Genomic DNA, 22,807 nt, shown 5'->3' with positions numbered 1-22,807 from the left:
AAAAACCTGGATCTAGAATCCTGCTTTTAAATAATGAAGGGATCAGCTGCCTGTACACATTGTTTATTAACAAATAAAATGAATAAATAAAGAATCGCATCGACATTAAATGAAAAAAAACGGTAACATTCTCGATCTAGGAAAAGTGAAGCAGCCTTCAGTTTTTATTCATTACAGATGACGCACTGATAAATCACATGATTTATCCATTCACATGAACACATCTCCTGCTTCAGGTCCTAGCAGAAAGATTTTTTTTTTTTTTATTTTTAGTTAAGGATTTAAAATATCCATCACGCACCTCACAGAGAGTCACAGCAAACTTCAAATCTGGTCGTAGGTCAATTGTTCGTCCGTTTTCTTCACAAACGTGAGCACATGTTGATAAACCAAGCCACGCCCACATGATGCCATAAAAGGCAAAACTCACAGGGCTGAAAAATGTCAGTACAGGGCGCCATGACTTTTGTCTCAGGACAATTGTTCATCTATAGAAAATGAGTATAAATCTGGTTAACGAGCTTGCGGCGATTTAAGCTATGTTAGCTACAGCGTGTTTGTTTTCCTAGCAACCCAAAGTATGAGTTCAGTCATTTTAACCTTTCCTTGTTCTTTGTTTCCTTTCGTTTTTTCTCAGACTGAACCGGATCTCCAGCGTGATACCGGACCAGCCAGACTTCTTGCGTCACGTGACCCAGTTGGATGTGCGAGACAATCGTCTGAGCGAGCTGGACGCCTCACTGTTTCCTCGTCTGGAGGTGCTGCACTGCCAGAGAAACCGCATCACGCGGCTGCGGCTCCGAGGAAGCACGCTCAAGGCCCTGTACGCCTCCAACAACGGTAAACACATCGACGCTTCAACATAAACTAAACACAGTTAAGTGTTAACTGTTAGCAGTTAAGTCCACGATCGATAACCCAAAGTTTTACATTCAGAAATACGGGATCTGGAAGCCAGTCCAATAGCGTCCAATCTCACCTACGTGGACATCTCAAGGTGAGCGGCTTGCTTAAAACTTTCCATACACACGATAGCAGTAATAAACTAATAATGCTTCTACATAACTCTTATTTCCAACATTTGACATAATCCCAAGCAATAATAAATACAACACAAGCAGCGATCATCGGGGTCCAAGCACTACTATTTTTTTTTAATTGTAGAATGTAAGACATGAATTTCAAGCTGATTTAATTGATGATGTACATCAGTAATTACAGTCGTGTGTACATAATCACGAACGAGTCATATGTTAACCGTGCGCTCTGATTGGCTGAAGGAATTGTCTGGAGGTGTTACCGGCATGGCTGAGTGACAGCAAGAAGCTGGAGGTGATGGATGTCAGTCATAACTACATCAGAGAGCTGCCTCAGTGGTGAGTGTGACCACACACACACACACACACAGGCACACACACATACAGGCGCACACACACACAAGCACACACACACACAGGCACACACACGTGTGCGCACAGACATGCGCACAACCACATACGCACACCCACACACATGCACAACCACATACGCACACCCACACACATGCACAACCACATACGCACACCCACACACATGCACAACCACACATGCACATACACAGGCACATAAACACACATGCACATACACACACAACCACACACGCACAACCACACATGCACGCGCACACAACCACACACACGTGCACACACACACGTGCACACACTCACACACACATACACACACACACACAGAGATTGTCTGTTTTATGCTCTGGTGTCCAAATGATGGATATCTGCTGTAGGTTTCACCAAGGACACTGACCTCCTCACACACTCCAACACCTGCCCTCTATTACAGCCTGTGTGTATGTGAGAGGGAGAGAGAGAAAGAGAGAGAGAAGGATGGTGGGAGAGAGAGAGAGAGAGGAGACAGGGTGGAAGGCAGATTCATATTCTATTTGTCCTTTAAGCTTTCCATCTCCACATGTGCTGCTCTGCCGTGTTCATCTGCTCCATCTCAGACACCCTCTCATCATCCTGTCATTCGTCTCTCTCTCTCTCTCTCTCTCTCTCTCTCTCTCTCTCTCTCTCTCTCTCTCTCTTACTTACCCACTCAGTGTACCTCAAAAAAAATCTGATCTTGTCCCCCTTTCTTTTTCTTTCTCCCTTTCCTTCTATTGCTTTCTCAGAGTCTCTCTCTCGTTTACTGTGCTCTCTCATACTCGTCTCTACATCTCACTATGTCTCACTGACACTCAGACTTCTGATCTAGTCTTCCTTCCTTCCTCTCTCTCTCTCTCTCTCTCTCTCTCTCTCTCTCTCTCTCTCTTTTTTCTCTCTCTCTCTCTCTCATGTGGAGATGGAAAGCTTAAAGGACAAATAGAATATGAATCTGCCTTCCACCCTGTCTCCTCTCTCTCTCTCTCTCCCACCATCCTTTTCTCTCTCTCTCTCTCTCTCTCTCTCTCTCTCTCTCTCTCTCTCTTACTTACCCACTCAGTGTACCTCAAAAATGATCTGATCTGGTCCCCCTTTCTTTTTCTTTCTCCATTTCCTTCTATTGCTTTCTCAGAGTCTCTCTCTCGTTTACTGTGCTCTCTCATACTCGTCTCTACATCTCACTATGTCTCACTGACACTCAGACTTCTGATCTAGTCTTCCTTCCTTCCTCTCTCTCTCTCTCTCTCTCTCTCTCTCTCTCTCTCTCTCTCTCTCTCTCTCTCTCTCTCTCTCTCTCTCTCTCTCTTTTTTCTCTCTCTCTTCACATCTCACTCTGTCTCACTTCCACTCAAAGGCTTCTTATTTCTGATCTAGTCTTCCTTCCTTCCTTCCTTCCTCTCTCTCTCTCTCTCTCTCTCTCTCTCTCTCTCTCTCTCTCTCTCTCTCTCTCTCTCTCTCTCTCTCTCTTACTTACCCACTCAGTGTACCTCAAAAATGATCTGATCTTGTCCCCCTTTCTTTTTCTTTCTCCCTTTCCTTCTATTGCTTTCTCAGAGTCTCTCTCTCTCGTTTACTGTGCTCTCTCATTCTCGTCTCTACATCTCACTATGTCTCACTGACACTCAGACTTCTGATCTAGTCTTCCTTCCTTCCTCTCTCTCTCTCTCTCTCTCTCTCTTCACATCTCACTCTGTCTCACGTCCACTCAAAGGCTCCTGATTTCTGATCTAGTCTTCCTTCCTTCCTTCCTTCCTTCCTCTCTCTCTCTCTCTCTCTCTCTCTCTCTCTCTCTCTCTCTCTTACTTACCCACTCAGTGTACCTCAAAAATGATCTGATCTTGTCCCCCTTTCTTTTTCTTTCTCCCTTTCCTTCTATTGCTTTCTCAGAGTCTCTCTCTCTCGTTTACTGTGCTCTCTCATACTCGTCTCTACATCTCACTATGTCTCACTGACACTCAGACTTCTGATCTAGTCTTCCTTCCTTTCTCTCTCTCTCTCTCTCTCTCTCTCTTTTCTCTCTCTCTTCACATCTCACTCTGTTTCACTTCCACTCAAAGGCTCCTGATTTCTGATCTAGTCTTCATTCCTTCCTTCCTCTCTCTCTCTCTCTCTCTCTCTCTCTCTCTTCCTCTCTCTCTCTCTCTTTTTTCTCTCTCTCTTCACATCTCACTCTGTCTCACTTCCACTCAAAGGCTCCTGATTTCTGATCTAGTCTTCCTTCCTTCCTTCCTCTCTCTCTCTCTCTCTCTCTCTCTCTCTTACTTACCCACTCAGTGTACCTCAAAAATGATCTGATCTTGTCCCCCTTTCTTTTTCTTTCTCCCTTTCCTTCTATTGCTTTCTCAGAGTCTCTCTCTCGTTTACTGCGCTCTCTCATACTCGTCTCTACATCTCACTATGTCTCACTGACACTCAGACTTCTGATCTAGTCTTCCTTCCTTTCTCTCTCTCTCTCTTTTCTCTCTCTCTTCACATCTCACTCTGTTTCACTTCCACTCAAAGGCTCCTGATTTCTGATCTAGTCTTCATTCCTTCCTTCCTCTCTCTCTCTCTCTCTCTCTCTCTCTCTCTCTCTCTCTCTCTCTTTTTTCTCTCTCTTCACATCTCACTCTGTCTCACTTCCACTCAAAGGCTCCTGATTTCTGATCTAGTCTTCCTTCCTTCCTTCCTTCCTTCCTTCCTCTCTCTCTCTCTCTCTCTCTCTCTCTCTCTCTTACTTACCCACTCAGTGTACCTCAAAAATGATCTGATCTTGTCCCCCTTTCTTTTTCTTTCTCCCTTTCCTTCTATTGCTTTCTCAGAGTCTCTCTCTCTCGTTTACTGCGCTCTCTCATACTCGTCTCTACATCTCACTATGTCTCACTGACACTCAGACTTCTGATCTAGTCTTCCTTCCTTTCTCTCTCTCTCTCTCTCTCTCTCTCTCTCTCTCTCTCTCTCTGTGTATTTATCTCTCTGCATGTCTATCTGTAATCTACAGTCCCTTTCAAAAGTTTCAGAACAGCTCGAGATCAAAAGACGAATCTCGGATCAGAATTTCATCGTTCATTTCCTGAGCTACTCTTGTTCAGCATCTTTATCTTCAAAATATGGCAGCTTTTGTTTAAACACCACCATTTGGAGAAATATTGGAACAGGTGATTTGTGTGTCCTGTTAGATCGAGCCTTTAAACAGCTAACACTCGAGCAGTGCACTTAAAAGGACATAAGGACATATTGTCTTCTAGGACATAAGAGTTAGAGCATGTACAAACACCTTTTATCATCTCCAGGTATGACTGAAAGGGATTATTTGAAATGAAGGATAATTGAAATGAAAGTGTTCTACAACTTCACTCCACACCTGCTCTTAAAACTGATCAGATTTCTGTAACGCTGCTTTAATTTCAGGGCCGTCATTCGAACAGCGTTTGAAAGCCTCAGATAAAGCAGCTCAACTCAACTGCTGCGACAAAAATATTTGTATTTGTGCTTATGTTTACAGTTATTACTATTATTCTGATGATTATCCTTCATCATCAGCTCTTTATCTCTCCCTCACACACACACACACACACACACACACACACACACACAGTGAGGAAGAATGCTGCACTCTGGTGTTGCTTTTGACTCTGATTTGTCCTTTTTGCCCTCCATCTCTCAAACGTTCTACATCATTCCAGTGGGAAATTAGTTTCCAAAAGGTTACATGGATCTTCTCTCTCTCTCTCTCTCTCTCTCTCTCTCTCTCTCTCTCTCTCTCTCTCTCTCTCTCTCTCTCTCTCTCTCTCTCTCTCTCTCTCTCTCTCTCTCTCTCTCTCTCTCTCTCTCTCTCTCTTTCTCTCTCGCCCTCCCTCTCTCTCTCACTCTCTCTCTCGCCCTCTCTCTCTCGCCCTCTCTCTCTCGCCCTCTCTCTCTCTCTCTCTCTCTCTCTCTCTCTCTCTCTCTCTCTCTCTCTCTCTCTCTCTTTCTCTCTCTCCCTCTCACCCTCCCTCTCTCTCTCTCTCGCCCTCCCTCTCTTTCTCTCTCTTTCTCTCTCTCCCTCTCACCCTCCCTCTCTCTCTCTCTCTCTCTCTCTCTCTCTTTTTTCTCTCTCACCCTCTCCCTCTCGCCCTCTCTCTCTCTCTCTCCCTCTCTCTCTCTCTCTCTCTCAACCTCTCTCTCTCTTTCTCTCCCTCTTGCCCTCTCTTTTTCTCTCTCTCACCCTCTCACTCTCCCTCTCTCTCATTCTCTCTCTCTCTCTCTCTCTCTCTCTCTCTCTCTCTCTCTCTCTCTCTCTCTCTCTCTCTCTCTCTCACACACTCTCTCACTCTCCCTCTCTCTCTCTCTCTCTCGCCCTCAATCTCTCTCACTCTCTCTTTCTCTCTCTCTCTCTCTCTCCCTCTCACCCTCTCTCTCTCTTTTTCTCTCTCTCACCCTCTCACTCTCCCTCTCTCTCTCTTTCCCTCTCTCAGGTTATTCTGCAGTAATAGTCTGAGGAAGGTCCTGGCAGGTCATAACCGTCTGCAGCGGCTGCCTGAGCGAGTGGAGAAGCCCTTGGTGGAGGTTTTAGACGTCCAGCACAACCAGCTAGTCGAGCTGCCATGTAACCTCTTCCTTAAATCCAACAGGTAACACACACACACACACACACACACACACACACACACACACACTTGTTAAATATTTACACACCTGTAACCACTTCCTCTAAACAGACAGGTCAAACATTTCAAACAAGAAACTGAACACAGTAAATATAATGTAGGTCTTATAGAAATGTCAAATATTAGAAATGCAGAATTGTTTGTGTTGAATTTGAATGTAATTGTTGCATGTTCTTCAGTTTAAGGTGCCTCAACGCCTCAGCCAATAAGCTCGAGAGTCTGCCACCCTCCAGCCTATCAGACGAGAGCAACAGCATCCTGCAGGAGCTCTACCTGACCAACAACTACCTGACTGACAAGTGCGTGCCTCTGCTCACTGGACACACACACCTGAGAGTCCTGCACATGGCCTACAATCACCTGCAAACATTCCCTGCCAGGTATCACATACACACACAAACACACACACCTGAGTGTCCTGCACATTCTTCTCTATGTAGTGAGCACATTTAGGGCATAAATATCATCCCTGATGCACAAACCTCCTCTAACGTGGCTGGTTGTGTGTGTGTGTGTGTGTGTGTGTGTGGGGTGCAGTAAAATGGCCAAGCTGGAGGAGCTGGAGGAAGTGGACCTGAGCGGAAACAGGCTGAAGGCCATACCCACCACCATCCTGAACTGCAGGCGCATGCACACACTCATTGCCCACTCCAACACTATCGAGGTTTTCCCTGAAGTCATGCAGCTCATGGACATGAAGGTTAACACACACACACACACACACACACACACACGCACACACGGCATACCAAAAGTAAGCATGATTGTTGTATGTGTGTTCCAGCTAGTAAAGGAACAGAAACGATTGCTTACCAGTGGAAGGTCCTTTAAATGATAATAAGATACGAGTGTGTGTTTGTGTAATTTTAACTTCTTTTTGTATGATCTCAGTGTGTAGATCTGAGCTGTAATGAGTTGGTGGAGATCACACTGCCTGAGAACCTGCCCCCTAAACTACAGGAGTTAGACCTGACTGGGAACCCACGTCTCAGCCTGAACCACAAAACCCTGGAGCAGCTCAAGTAAGTGTGTGTGTGTGTGTGTGTGTGTGTGTGCATTAGTCAGATCTGAATTATTATTATTATTATTATTATTATTATTATTATTATTATTATTATAACAGCTTAAATCCTGGTTAATTTTCTTCCTGTAGCAACATCCGCTGTTTCCGTATCGACCCGCCCCCAACTTCCTTCTCAGCCAATGAGGCTGCAGGTGGGCCGGCTGTCTGGAGTCACGGCTACACCGAGGCATCTGGAGTGAAGAACAAGTATGTAGCACACACACTAACGCTTGTACTCAACACACATCACAGAACATCTGTACAGCTGGATGTTCACTGTGTAAGACTGTATCTTAGAGTGTCAGCATGAATTATTACCAATACTACAAACACCGCTGTTCTCTATAAATCATATGTCTTTACTTTCTCCCTCAGACACTGTGCTTCTAATATTGACTACTTAATTTAATATTTATATTATATTTGTGTGTGTGCGTGTGTGTTCAGACTGTGTGTGGCAGCTCTGTCAGTGAGCAGTTTCTGCGGCAATAGAGAAGCTCTATATGGGGTGTTTGATGGAGACAGGAACGTGGAGGTGCCGTATCTCCTGCAGTGCACCATGAACGACATTCTGGCCGAGGAGCTTCACAGAACCAAGAGCGAGGAGGATTACATGACCAACACCTTCCTCGTCATGCAGAGGTGAACACACACACACACACTCAGAGAGCAGTGAGTACTTTATTCAGACAACAGCAGACAGCACACAGTTATAGATTAAGATATACGTGTCCTTAAACTAACTCAACATATGTGGACATTTATAATTAAAAAAAAAGAATACTTTTTTCTGAACACCCAAACTCTAGTGCCGATGATGTGTAACAGCAGTCTCCAGTTTCAGTCAGTCTAAATTTTTTGGTACCATTTATTTATGCTATGAATCAACAATCTTTTTTTTACAAAAATCTCCACACAGGAAGCTGGGCACAGCTGGGCAGAAGTTAGGTGGTTCAGCCGTTTTCTGTCACATCCGGCACGACCCAACCGACCCAGCAGGCTGCTTCACCCTCACTGCTGCCAACGTGGGGAAGTGTCAGGCAGTGTTGTGTCGCGATGGTAAAGCCTTACCGCTTTCACTGCTGCACAACATTGGGTTGGAAGAAGAGTACAACCGCATACGGCAACACAAAGCCATCATCACTGAGGTAAAGGACAGCTAAGACTTTATCTGTAAACATCACTGAGGTAAAGGACAGCTAACACTAAACATCACTGAGGTAAAGGACAGCTAAGACTTTCTGTAAACCTTACTGAGGTAAAGGACAGCTAACACTAAACATCACTGAGGTAAAGGACAGCTAAGACTTTCTGTAAACCTTACTGAGGTAAAGGACAGCTAACACTAAACATCACTGAGGTAAAGGACAGCTAAGACTTTCTGTAAACCTTACTGAGGTAAAGGACAGCTAACACTAAACATCACTGAGGTAAAGGACAGCTAAGACTTTCTGTAAACCTTACTGAGGTAAAGGACAGCTAAGACTTTATCTGTAAACATCACTGAGGTAAAGGACAGCTAACACTAAACATCACTGAGGTAAAATACAGCTAATACTTTCTGTAAACCTTACTGAGGTAAAGGACAGCTAAGACTTTATCTGTAAACATCACTGAGGTAAAGGACAGCTAACACTAAACATCACTGAGGTAAAATACAGCTAATACTTTAACTGTAAACATCACTGAGGTAAAGGACAGCTAACACTAAACATCACTGAGGTAAAGGACAGCTAAGACTAACTGTAAACATCACTGAGGTAAAGGACAGCTAACACTAAACATCACTGAGGTAAAGGACAGCTAAGACTAACTGTAAACATCACTGAGGTAAAGGACAGCTAACACTAAACATCACTGAGGTAAAGGACAGCTAAGACTAACTGTAAACATCACTGAGGTAAAGGACAGCTAACACTAAACATCACTGAGGTAAAATACAGCTAAGACTAACTGTAAACATCACTAAGGTAAAGAACAGCTAACACTAACTGTAAAAATCACTGAGGTAAAGGACAGCTAAGACTATAACTATATACAACACAGAGGTAAAGGACAGCTAAGACTATAACTATATACAACACTGAGGTAAAGGACAGCTAGTACTTTAACTGTAAACATCACTGAGGTAAAGGACAGCTACCACTAACTGTAAAAATCACTGAGGTAAAGGACAGCTAGTACTTTAACTGTAAACATCACTGAGGTTAAGGACAGCTCGTACTTTAACTGTAAACATCACTGAGGTAAAGGACAGCTAACACTAACTGTAAACATAACTGAGGTAAAGGACAGCTAAGACTTTACCTGTAAACATCACTGAGGTAAAGGACAGCTAAGACTTTACCTGTAAACATAACTGAGGTAAAGGACAGCTAAACATTTACTAGACTTTGTAAACATTGCATATTTTACAATTCCTGATGCTACACTTTTAAGGCTTCTCCATAACTTTCAATGTATTACATCATATTTTATGTTGCCTATAACAAATAAACTCATTTAACCTTTTTTTTGGTGAATCACACTTTCAGATATATTTCACATCTCGAGAAATGATACCTGTGATTTGTCACTCAGTGTTCTTCCTTTTCCATATCAGGATAACAAAGTGAATGGCGTGACTGACTCCACACGGATCATGGGCTACTCCTTCCTGTATCCAGCTGTTCTGCCGAGACCATATGTTCACACACTCCCTCTAACAACACATGACGAGTTCTTCATCTTGGGCAGCCGTGGCCTGTTTGAGGCATTAGAGCCCGCTGAGGCAGTAGAGGCTGTGCGCAAGGTTCCGGATCCACTCGCCGCTGCCAAGAAACTGTGCACTCTTGCTCAGGCGTATGGTTGTACTGAGAGCCTGAGTGCTGTAGTGGTGCAGCTAAACGTGACTGAGGACTGCTGTTGCTGCTGCTGTTGCTCGTCCTCCAGTGCCCTCCACACAACCCCACAGCCACCACCTAGTCCCGGTCCTGGTGCGGGCCTCTATCCGCCCTCATCTGGCATACCACCTTCTTCCTGCAGCGAGATCAGCTCAGAGGTCAGTGCCTCGGAGATGAGCTCTGAAGTCGGGTCCACCGCTTCCTCAGATGAGCCTCCGATTCTGCTCCAGGAGGCACACCTTCACCTCCATCAACCTCCTATCCCAAACCCACGCCTGCTCTCCTGCTGCTCTCTCCACCCAACACCTTCTTCATCTGCAATCATGACCGCCAGTTCTGGCTCCTTTCAGCGGCAGTTATCCAGTGCTACTTTTTCCAGCGCACTCTCCGATAACGGTCTGGATAGCGAGGATGAAGAGCCCATCGCAGGAGTCTTTTCCAACGGCAGCCGACTTGAAGTGGAGGCCGACGTCCACTGCTTGCGCCTTCTTGCACCTCCACCTCCCCCTCCTCCCTGCACCCCTGAAATACCCGATGACATAATACCTCCAGAACCAGAAACGCCACTGATCTCTAGCGAGACTGAGAAAGAAGGAAAGCAAAGTGAGAAGCCAGGAAACAGCACAGCATCCGATGCATGGACCAAAACCCTGTCACGCAGGAGAGGCAACGGCTCAGTGGCTCCACACGAGACGAGCCACAACCTGATTGAAATAGCAGCTGACGCGCCGTCTAAAAAGTCTGGTGGTTATTTCACAGCCCCCGCGATGCCTGACCCTGACGACCAGCTCATTATTCCACCCGAGCTGGAGGAGGAAGTGAAGGAGATAATGAAGCAGCATCAGCAGGAGCAACAGAAGCCCAGCAAGAGTGAGCAGCCTACTGATTACTACGACACACCGCTGTGATGGCACATACCATAAAATGCATGGTTTCCCAATCTCAGGCTTGGAGTCCCTCTGCACTGAACACTTCAGTGTTTTCCCTGCAGATTACATGGAGGGTGGAAATATTAGAAAATTAGCTGAACCTGGCAGTTATTAGGAAAATATTGCCACTGTTAAGGTATTTCCGAGGACTGAGACTGGAAAACCCTGCTGCATTTTCCACGGTGTCCACAAGTATTTGTTTCTGGCCTGAAGGAAAAAAAAAAACCACCTTTAATTCACTAATAAGTGAAGAGTAAAAACTGGTGAAATTGGCTGTAAGTGTCGATAAACTTCTTGTGCTATAGCATGACGTTTATCTGCTACAACAAACAACACATTTATTTAGTTAGTTCCTGTCAGCGATACCATTGCCTTTTGTGGAGTTTTCCTAATATTTGGAGTTTGTTTTTTGTTTTGTCCGAGTAAACCGTTTTAAGATTTTTGCATTGAGAGTTACGTAACTAATTTTATTTAGGCCTTGAGTCCAGGAGATATCACAAAATCAGGTCAATATGGCAATAAATAGTTACTCGGTAGCCTTAATTTATCGATTTCTCTGTTTCGCTCATTTTAAAATAGTCATTGTTGTTCGTTATGTGCTTAATAACTATTAATTATATTGTGATATACTAGTACATAGCGTATATACGCTTTAATGAATAATTTATTCACGTCCATGAGAAATGTAACTTTGAATTTAAATTAAAATTTTGGCCTCGATACGTTAATTTCATAGCCACATTATTATATGACCCATCATTTAGCCTCAGCGTGTTTGAATAAGAAAAATAATGATGGATAAACATTAAACAGTTAAACAAAAGTATGACCAATACATGCAAAAGCAACAAAGAGTTTTAAACAAATGTTTAACACTGTACTACAGAGGCAATGATAGCGTTGACATGGTAACAGGAAGTAATCGTGTTATGTAGATCGGATAACCTTCACGCTACATCGTGAAGTAATCTACAGGCCTGTAGACATGGCAGCTCTCCATAGAGTTCATATAAGAGCCATTTTAACACACACACACACACACACACACACACAGTTTACAGTGTGTTGTTCAGCATTATCACATCCTCATTACACCACCTCCACATCCATGGCGATGCACAAATCCATTTCCTGCAGTCCAAACCAATAGGAGCCTTTCCCCGCGAGCAGACCAATAGGACATCCGAGTATCCCTTTAAGAGACTCCAGTCCCATCCTGCACTCTATTGTGCTCCGCCCCTTTAAGAGCTCAAATCAGCTGACTACTGACCTACTGACTGTTTAGTGTTTATTTACGTTGAAAAAAGTGACAGTATCTATAGAGTTCAACACTAGTCTTGCGAAGTTATAACTCAGTACCACTCAACAAAATTGTGGATTTTCACATTTTATTTGAACATTTCTTGTTCTTTTTTTTTTTTTTTTTTTTTTATTCAACTTACCATATCTTTTATATGAGGAAACACTGCAAAAAGACTTTTACGAGCAATGAAGGGGTAAAAAAAAAAAACCCAAGACAAAGCGCAGATCGGTTTTGTTTGAGATGGTGATGTGTAGTGCACACCAGTAATACCACGCTTATCTGTTGTAGATAGGGCACTTATGTAAGACTGTATTTCTTCACTAAATCAAGGCTTTGTGCCTGTAAAACTAGAAATTTAGTAGAAATTGAAAAAGACTAACTCCTAGGAGTTGCTTACTCTTTATGGTGACCTAGTCACTTTTTTTTACTAATCTTCTCTGCGAGAAATGGTGATTTTTTTTTTTTTTGTTTGTTTGTTTGTTTTTGTTTTGTTTCTCGTTCCAATGACTGTAAATAAGAAATATTGTATAAGGATGCTTTTTAAAGGAACTGCGTGTGTCTGTAATAAGCTTATCCCTTCCTTACACGTGAAAGTACATAAAGGTATTCAGTACATACTACAAATGACTTTGAATCAAATGACTGCACACTTTGCTCGGTCCTGTTCTCACTGGTTAACCGCAGACACAAACACAAACAACTCATTCTTCTGTTGTCACCAGCATGACCAGTAAAGATTATCTGTAATCAAAACCACACAAAATGTTCCTGGTTTTTTGTTTTTTTTTTGTTTGTTTGTTTGTTTTTTTGTTACAATAAATTCTAAATTTATCATGTTGATGCCTCTTGGTCTGTTTTGTAGTGAAAACTTCTAGACGATTTGTACTACAATATTTTGATATTTTGAAATCGTTGATTGTTACGTTAAGCTTAAAGCACAGACCAGCCACAAGGTGTCAGCACCGCTATATATATATATGGGTATTGAGAAAAGCATAGTGTCGTCACTGCATTGCTCCAGGGTTCTCGGTTCGATCCTGAGCTTGGGATACTGTTTGTTTAGAGTTTCACCTGTTCTCCTCATGTGGCTTTAATCTGGGTTCATTGGGTTCTCTGAATTGCCTCGAGGTGTGAATTATAGTGTGTGTGTGTGTGTGTGTGAGAGAGAGAAAGATTCTCTTCAGTGTCCTGAAGTCTTTATCCAGGTTATATTCCCATTTTTATGACCCTGACTAGGTTACAACAATGTGTATCAACGTGTATCTCAACCTTCAACGTTTTCCCCTTAAAGCAGCGGTGTCCAATCTTATCCACAAAGGGCCGGTGTGTGTGCGCAGGTTTTCATCCCAACCAAGCAGAAGCCACACCAGTGTCTACTAAAAGCCAAGAACAACTGATTAAACAGGTGGAATCAGGTGTGGCTTCTGCTTGGTTGGAATGAAAACCTGCACCCACACACACCGGCCCTTTGTGGATAAGATTGGACACCGCTGCTTTAAAGGAAGACAAATATCTGAAAGTTTCAGAAACAAATGGAATTTCAGAAAAAAATTATTTTATTTGGCTTGTGACTGAATTGACAAGAAAATCTACCTGTTATATACATACATAAGGGCATACTGGCATTCCCGCTACTGATTAAATGATTTATGGTGCCGTTAGTTCGCGTTGACGTTTTGTATGGCAATGCCGCCGCTGCCCACGGCGTTCATTTTCTTCTTATACTTTTTTCTCAAACACAGCACACTCACTACCGTCACCACCAGCATGACGGCAAAGACCACAACCGACGACACGGCCGCCGTCACCACGCCGTCCTGCGTCGAACTCTTAAACTGACACCTGTCCCCGTAGTACCACCAGTCGTCCCCTGCGGCACACCTGTGGATAGAATTGTTTATCGGCCATTACGTGATTAACAATGGCAACGATAGCAATTTTAGGTGTTAACACAGTAGACTCCATCCATACCTGCAGACGGCTTTAACACCATTGTCCATCACACACACGCCATCATTTTCACATGTTACCAACACACATGAATCAGGAGTAGTTGTTGGAGGGATGGGCTGAGAAGGAACCAAGTGTGATATATCTAACAGGACAGAAATAGGAAACAGTTCGGTTATTCAAACCCTGTGAATTATAATAAAACACTTGTTTATACCATAAACAAGTGTTTTATTATAATTCACAGGGTTTGAATATACACAGATTTTCAGATTCAAACTTAGATTTGATGATTTAGTTTGGGTCACTATTAGTATAGTGCAAACTAATTAACTAAATAAGGCTAGTATAAGAAGTATGATATGTAGTATGAGAGGAAGGAGTGAAGTTTACATACTGGAGACTCCAGATTCATATAATCCATATTTTTTTTTATCCATAACTCTTAGTGTTATATTCCAATGTTTAAATCTTGAATTCCTATGCAAGATGTGTGAAGAGTTGAGTTTATTGTTCATCATTTATCTGTCCTTATCTGGAGGTAATTAAGGTTGGTTAGCTTGGTACACTTTTGGCTGACATTTAACTTTGGGAATAAAATAATTAGAAGATAAATCTGAGAAGATTAAAGTTAAGAACCTTGTTTAAACACCCAACCATGGCAGCTTGGTGGTGCTCATAGCCTTAACCAACAAAAGTGACTTGGTTTTGACTAATTTAACCAACCGAGATGTTTGTCAGGAACAAACAAGGACTGGGAGTGGATAGGTTAAGTCATACTTTCTTCAGGAGATGGCGGGAATGGGAGCGAAAACAAATTACATCCCAGGGCACTGGACTTCCCAAAAATCCCATGTTCTATCCCCATGATTTAATAATCCATATACATGTATCGGTGTTCATTTTATAGGTAACAATACTGGTTTAATGTAGGTAAGACTCCTCCTTCCTGTCTTTAGAGAGTGAGTGGATACTTACTGTACCAGCCTGATACACCCTTGTTTGCTTACCTTCCATGCTGAGGAGGAAGATGGCATCTCCACCCTTTATGAAGTCTCTGCTGAGTGCTCTGGACTGACTCAAGTATACATATGTTCCAAATCCTGGTCCTCTGAAGTATTTAATCCCATTCCCATCCGTTACTTCCATTCCCACTTTTCGTGGGTTGTCCCAACGAAATTTTAATTCTTATAATAAAAAAAAAAATTTAAAAGTGGAAATATGAACATTAGGAAATTACAGAATACATTTGTAGTCTTTAAGCATGTAGACATCATAAACTACCTTCGAATTGCTCATTGGGGTCAGTTGTGACACTTCTTTGGTTGGACATACGTTTGCGAATGTCTGCGTTCTGATCCATTAGCGTCATAGTAATCTGCATCCATGGGCAGGGCCAAGTGAGACTGTCATCAGTCACACTATCCCCAGATGCCAGATGGGCAAAAGCTCCCAAATCCTCTGGGTAGGTGTCACTGCCATTGGGGTACAAGCCCATCTGGAAGGTGTAGCCATACTTTGAAACAAAACGTGGGCTGTATATGACAGAGCCCACAGGTGTGTTTTCCATAATACTTTTGAAGTTCTTGATCCGCCACACATGTTCTGGGCAGGTGGTCTCAGAAAGATTGACATCATCCAAGGAGAACCCACCTGTGGAGCTTCCAGCACCCTTTGTGCCTTTAAATACTATACGGAACTTTCTGGAGACATCTAGTTTAACATGGTGTAGCTGCCAAAATGTCTCAGGCAGTCCTTTTAAGAAGAACACGAAAATTACATGTTAGCACGTTTTGATGTTGTAGCATTGGTCAAAAGGACCTTTTATGCAAGGCAATGGTCATTCTTGACATGCTTATCTTTACTCACCAGTTATTGTCTCAATGATGCGTAGCGTTCCGTCAGGTTTAGCTTCGTTGTATTCTCTTACCCAGATCTCCAGCTTATCGTTCTGGTTTCCACTGTGGTAGTAAAAAAACTGTAGACACTGGTAGTTGCGGTTAGGGTAGAGCAGCCTGCTTTCTAACAGAGCAGTGTTCCCTACACTTCCACTGATGGTGCTGAAGTGCATGAAGTAACCTGCACCTATTGAATAGAAAATCATGAGAAGGTTCACACGAGTAAATAGTGACAAAGTTAGAGCCATTTATTTATTTGCATCCAGATCATACTGTACATTATGTCCAAACTATGGACATGCAATAACTTAATAGAGAGTAATCATACTCTAGACCAGGGGTCGGCAACCTTAAACACTCAAAGAGACATTTGGACCCGTTTCCTACAGAGAAAAAAAAAACACAGGGAGCCAAAAAACCCATTTGACATCTAAAATGGAGATAAATATACTTTATGGAAAGTATAGAAAAAACTGTAGTGTGTTGCATTTATGAAATCAATGAACTGCTACCGAGTAAACGAAATTTTATTTCTGTAAGCAAACAAAAATATTTTGAACAGTTTGAACTAACCTTAACAAAAAAGACGCTGGGTCGAAGGTTACTTTTAAATAAAATGTTCAGTGTCTAATCGAGTCCTCTTCGTATTCAAGATGTCAAAATTTTAACTTGCCGGCTTCAGCGAACCAAAAATACATCTGCGTCGGAGATGTGTGTCGGATTTCGCGAGTCGGCAGTTATGACGCATATTTTGAGCGACAAATAAATTAAACACGGTTTATTTTAATGTTAAAAGAGCACTAACTAACTAAAATAAAATAAATCTAAATTAAATATTTATTTTCCAAATCTACAGGGAGCCGCAGCAGAGGAATGATTGAGCCACTTGCGGCTCCGGAGCCGCGGGGTGCCGACCCCTGGTCTACACCCTGCTTTGAGCTACCCGCAGTAGCACTTTTCTACCCGAGTGTATGGATTAGACCAGGGGTGTCCAATCTTATCCAGAAAGGGTAGCTCGTGCATGATTGGTATGAAAACATACACCCACATTGGCCCTTTGCGGATAAGATTGAACATCCCTGCATTACATAGTGAAAAGCTTTTAGTACCATTACAGCGTCCCATATTAGAATAGTCAGTGTCCGGTCCACCATTTGCTTTAGTAACACGTTCCCAGTCTGCCTGGTCATCCTGACCTTGGATCATTCCACAAATATTCTCCAGCTCAAAGTCACAGGTGTCCAGAAACGTTGTGGCTCTTGCTATATAGAATGTTACACAAATGATCAGGCAACAACTGTAAACAGAATACTTTGCACTCATTACATTTTCTTTTACCCCATGTACATCATCAAACAAGATCATAAAATGACAGATTAATCTGGATGAAGTCTCAAGTGTTAGATAATCTTCTAATATGTAGTCAAGTATTGTAATATGTCAAAACTTCTGCCCCCTGCAAACTATTAACAGATTTAACAAAGTGATGAGTTGCAATTAGTCTGTGTGATTTGACTAGAAGCAACAAGTCCCTTATGTACACTCTTATTAGCATCTTATAATCAATGTCATGGTAATAGCAAATGGGATATTATTATAGCATTTGCTTGTTTGGTATCACCAAATTTGTTCTCAACTCAAGCAGCCCAAGTGAGATAAACCACATACAGTACTACCTCCTAATACCCACCACTAATGACACCATAAATGAGATATTTATTTCTTAATGATAATCATATCACAGAATGAAGTTTTCTTGACCGTTCTTTCCGAGATAAGCCGAATTCAGTTATCGGACCCGATACTGGTACTCAATAAAATGTCTTGCTTACAAAGGTTGTCCAGATAATATTGCCTTGAATGGCAGAAATTGTTATCTTTAAATGCTTAATCATTATGTTTCACGGCCATAAATAAGATGTCAACACAAAGTGTTTTCGTATGTTGACGGGTTCAGATTGTTGCAGGTTTCGATTGCTTATCTGGTCTAATCTTCTCTTAATTGCTATTTTGCAATGTCTTTACTAATTTGCTATGACAAATGTTCCATGCTGTGGTTGTTACAATCAACGAGTACGTAGTGCCCTGATTTTCCATTCGATAAACCCTAGTGCAATGTCCAATGTGGAATTTTCATTAAAACATTTCTTGTCTGATTTATCTAACTTATAAGATAGCTCATTTTTTATACTAACAAGCCTACAAAATCAGAGTTACCATAACTGCACCAAAGACAGTCTTACTGCAGTTGTAAAGCCTGTTCAGCTTGAGCAGGTCGCTGTCGCTAAACTCCATGCGCTGGCCAATGACGTTGCTGAAGACGGGAATCTTGGTGACGATGGTGGGCCCGGTACCGTTGCTGAAGGCATTCATGCTGTAGTGCATCATGGAACCGTAGTCATAAGGTACATTCAGGGAGCTGGATATAGTGTCATTGTATTTATTGAAATTGTGCCCTTTACCTAAAGACCAAAGATGTAATAAATAGAGAAATTGCAAAGATCACAGTCTTGCATACTCGCAAAGCATTTTTAGTTGTTTCGGTCCTATAAAATAACGTCCTGACAAATGAGAACATATATTTAAACATTTAAAGATTTCACAAAGCAAATGAAAATGTAGAACGTAACAAAATAAAGTGTTACAGCACCGATGACAGGTTGAATAAAACTGTTTACACCATTCTAATAGTAGCTGTTGTAATTTTGTCATTTCTGTAGTAAAGGTTTACACAGGGACTTCACATGGAGCTCCAAAACACTCTGAGATGTACTGTATGTGCTGTTATAGGAAAATGGCCTTCGGTGTGCTAAAATGTTTATGCTAAAATGTTTGTAGCCAGCTGTAGTCGGACTCCACCCAACCCTTTATCATCCAGCTGATTACGTACTGATTGTGATATTATATAATGTGTAAATCCTGACAAAATCTGTATTTAACTGAATTATTTGTGACAATTATTTTCCAGGTGGCTTGTTGGTTAGCACAGTTGGAGCCTGCATGTTCTCCCCATGTCTTAGGGGCTTCATCAGGGTACCCCGGTTTTCTCCCCCAGTCACAGATACACACAATAGGCTGATTGGGATCTCTAGAATTGTATGAAATGTGAATGGGTTTGTGAGTGTGTTTGTGATTGTGCCTTGTGATAGACTGGCATTCTATCCAAGATGTACCCTGCCTTGTACCCTGAGTCTCCTGGGATTGCCTCCAGGTTCCTCTGCAGCCCAGTAGGATAAGCGGTGTAAAGAATAAGTGGATGCATCCAAGTATAAGGAGGGTCTAAAAGAAGGATCTCAACCAACCATGAATCATATAAATCAATAAATATAGGCTATAAAACTTTCTCGATCTTCACACCCATTCAACCTGTAACAGTCTGGTAAAATCACTAGTGATAGCTAATCGAATGCTTGTGAGTGAGGCAGTGAAGGGCAGCAGTGGAACACATGACAGTTTGACGTTGCTGGAGAGTGTCACACCTTCTTGGATACGATCCCACATGATGGTGACGTAGTCATCACGATCGGTACGTGACTGCTCATGCCAGAACCCCAGAGCGTGAAGGAACTCGTGTTCGATGGTGGCGATTCGATCACATCCTGCGCCGATGGACAAGACCTGCTTTCCCACATGCTGGTTTCCCACCGAGGAGAAACACCTGGAGACAAAAAAAAAGTGTGTGTGTGTGCGCTGTTAGAAACAATTGTATTAGACTATGTTAATATAAATCTGATCTGCACTTCTCTCAGAACTGCTGTTATACTGTAGAAAATATACTTTATACAGTATATAAACTTCCATTATATAGAAAAGTTCACTGTTTTTATTTCATAACCAGTCTGGCTTTTATTAATTAGCTGTTTTATAACACCCGAGATCTACGGTAAAGACAGTCTGAGTCATTTATGCTCTTCTACCGAAGGATGAGGAACGGTTGAGTGTAGCACAGTTGAACTCACCCGCTGCCTTTAAACACAGAGATGTAGTTACTTTCTCCACTCCATGGTTTGTAGTCAATGCAGGTCTTCAGGCGATACTGTTCAAATGCCTTCAATATAACGCCTTTGGCATTAACATCTGAAACCCACAACGACGCTTTGTAATACTTCATGGCCTCTTAGTATTACCGTAAACACAACACCTTCTTAAGCGAGTGTAAATGTTTAAGATACAATAAATCATTTGTTTTTGCTGTCAATCCACAAAAAGCCCACAGTATCTACACTGGTGTTGCAACTTACCCAAATCATCCTCAAAATAGTAGGGCACAGTGGTGGGCCACAAGTACTCATCCCCGATGATGGAGTTCCTCCCTTGTTTCTTTACATTCACACAAAGGAAAAAGATGTTGAGTACGATTTCTTTTACAACCGCAGAGATTAGCTTTAATAACCATGCAGCACATTCTGGCTTTTAAACCTATTTGTTATACAGCTGTGAAGGAACCCTAGAAATAGACGTATTTATCCACATTGTTAATATAAACCTGTGATTTGGAGCTGCTGTTCTAGACCAATCAGATTAGAGACAGTGTTGTGGTGTTTATGATCGTTAACAAGGTTCAAAGTCATGTAAAGAACACAGTTAGAGCCTTTTATATTTTGTTGCCAGAATTGCAGGAGACAGATAATTGTGGAGATTAGAAGATCTAGGCGTGGTGTGAAGTTGTCTTGTTCTCACTTTGTCATATAAAATATCTCCCTCGAAGAGATCCAGACCAGCCGCTGCAGACAGACAGCGATGTCAATACAACAAATAAAACATGATACTTTGCAAACTACAACATCACTCAAAAAATAGCTCTTACCTTGATTGACCTCAAATAGATCCTGTTTTCCACCGTCTACATCATACTCTGTCAGATCCAGTCAGAGATACAGCTTAAGTATATACAATATACAACTTATATATTATAGCTCATTTATTAGTTATTTATTAGTTATTTCTGATATTTCTGTCAAAAATAATGTGTAGGTTAAATATATATATAATTATATTTGTAAAAATTAGCTTTACCTGTTACTTTTCTTGTCGGCTACATGAGAGAAAATATTTAATGCATAGTAATAATAATAATAATAATAATGAGATAGACAAAATAATAATTGGAAAAAATAACAAAAGCAAAACGAATAACAAAAATAAATAAATAAATAATAAAATAAAATAAACAAGTAATAATAATAATAATAATAATAATAATAATAATAATAATAATAAGAGGAAGACAAAATAATAATAGCAAAAATAACAAAACCAAAACAAATAACAAAAATAAAAAAATAAAAAATAAAATAAACAAATAATAATAATAGAGTAAAACAAAATAATAATAGCAATTGAAAATTAAATAATAGTAATAAAAAAGAATAATAATAATAATTGTTATTATTATTATTATTATTATTATTATTATTATTATTATTATTAGTATAACAATAATATAAAAATTATTTAACATTTATTTATCTTTATTTAAAATAAGACTTTCAAAACAAATAACACCTTATAATAAAATAATAAACATAAAACATAATGACATAAACAACAGCATTATATACAACTATATAAACAAACAAATCAATAAAAAAGTAAAAATAGATAGATAGATAGATAGATAGATAGATAGATAGATAGATAGATAGATAGATAGAGCCTTATATATAAAATTATATTAATTAGGTGAGACATCTGAATTTATCTAGATGAAAGAAAGTCTTTAATTTATTCTGTGTTTTATAAGACAGAGTTTTTAAAGGTATCATTATTTTGTTAAATTGCCCTTTTTTTGTCAGATGAAACCTACCAGAGCCATAAACCCCCAGCTCAGGAGAGTTAGAATAAATCCCAGAGACGTCCACGGTGCAGCCTTCATGATGGAAACACTTCACTAACACACTGTACACAGGTAGCTGATGTTATAAAGGGATGAGCTCTTCATTGCAGGTGTGATGTGGAGTGGGAGCTTATCAGGGAACAACACACACCTTCATCTCCTGCTTTCCATAAAACAGATATGGTGCAATATAACGAAGATTAGTTCGATATACATACTAATCACTCCATGTGCCACCGGGGGAGTGGGGGGGGGGAATGGGGGTGTTGGAGGTGTTACATTCTGTAATAATTCCGTTATATAAGCTAAGATCATGGGTTCGTCCTTGTGTATTCTTGCTGTCACGATTTTAAGGAGGCTATGAATCCAATACCTTTTTGCAGTGTGTTATGCGTTCATTTGTTTAATTTATTCATTAAATTAAAACTTACAATTTACATTTTTTTCTATTAATCAAATAGTCATTTGAATATTATTTAGTACAACAAGAAAATACAGTCTGGGGAAAATAGGTATTGTTGTTTTTTTTGGTATTTAATTAGGCATTCACTTTATACTGGATACCTAGTTTAAATGTCCACACAGGACGTCATTTGACAAATAGATAATGAAAAAAAATGAAAAATAAAAATCAAAACTAATTGGACACTAAATGTAAAGGTAAAAAAAAAAAGTATAAACTCCCAATTCTTCAGTGAACACTTGTCCACAATCCAAAACAATAAATTTACAAACAACCAAAAAGGAACAAATAAATAAATAAATAAATAAACAAACAAACAAACACCCATGCACTTGCACTAGCTTATATAACTAAATATCGAGAAGAGTATTGTTCTTTTCTTAATATATCGCTTTGCTTTTATTCATTCATTTGTAAGTCGCTCTGGATAAAATATT

General features: G+C 40.8%; 2 protein-coding genes across 2 annotated transcripts in view; one reads left to right on the top strand and one right to left on the bottom strand.

Moving 5' to 3' along the window:
• The window catches only part of phlpp1 (PH domain and leucine rich repeat protein phosphatase 1), a 52,061-nt gene extending 39,002 nt beyond the window's left edge, over window positions 1–13,059 (top strand). Inside the window, exons 7-17 of the mRNA XM_060875163.1 lie at window positions 638–840; window positions 937–997; window positions 1,281–1,376; window positions 5,855–6,010; window positions 6,226–6,426; window positions 6,584–6,746; window positions 6,938–7,068; window positions 7,200–7,316; window positions 7,557–7,751; window positions 8,029–8,257; window positions 9,712–13,059. Coding sequence (XP_060731146.1) covers window positions 638–840; window positions 937–997; window positions 1,281–1,376; window positions 5,855–6,010; window positions 6,226–6,426; window positions 6,584–6,746; window positions 6,938–7,068; window positions 7,200–7,316; window positions 7,557–7,751; window positions 8,029–8,257; window positions 9,712–10,899 — 2,740 coding nt within the window. The 3' untranslated portion in view covers window positions 10,900–13,059. The remainder of the gene's footprint in view (window positions 1–637; window positions 841–936; window positions 998–1,280; window positions 1,377–5,854; window positions 6,011–6,225; window positions 6,427–6,583; window positions 6,747–6,937; window positions 7,069–7,199; window positions 7,317–7,556; window positions 7,752–8,028; window positions 8,258–9,711) is intronic.
• A 702-nt stretch (window positions 13,060–13,761) lies between these two features.
• Window positions 13,762–22,006, bottom strand: mep1bb (meprin A subunit beta b). Its single transcript, XM_060875164.1, has 14 exons — window positions 21,878–22,006; window positions 21,088–21,106; window positions 20,879–20,926; window positions 20,752–20,795; window positions 20,313–20,391; window positions 20,031–20,148; window positions 19,551–19,729; window positions 18,315–18,533; window positions 17,181–17,333; window positions 16,043–16,258; window positions 15,458–15,928; window positions 15,184–15,360; window positions 14,195–14,318; window positions 13,762–14,104 (listed from the first exon to the last, which is right to left on the bottom strand). Exons 1-14 carry the CDS (start codon window positions 21,944–21,946, stop codon window positions 13,882–13,884), a joined length of 2,139 nt encoding a protein of 712 aa, XP_060731147.1. The 5' UTR covers window positions 21,947–22,006; the 3' UTR covers window positions 13,762–13,881.
• Window positions 22,007–22,807: the final 801 nt, after the last annotated feature.

The sequence above is a fragment of the Tachysurus vachellii genome, chromosome 7 (genome assembly GCF_030014155.1).
Source record: "Tachysurus vachellii isolate PV-2020 chromosome 7, HZAU_Pvac_v1, whole genome shotgun sequence".
Taxonomy (NCBI): Eukaryota; Metazoa; Chordata; class Actinopteri; order Siluriformes; family Bagridae; genus Tachysurus; species Tachysurus vachellii.
Note: the sequence above shows the minus strand (reverse complement) of the source record. Positions and strands in the feature narration are given on the sequence as shown.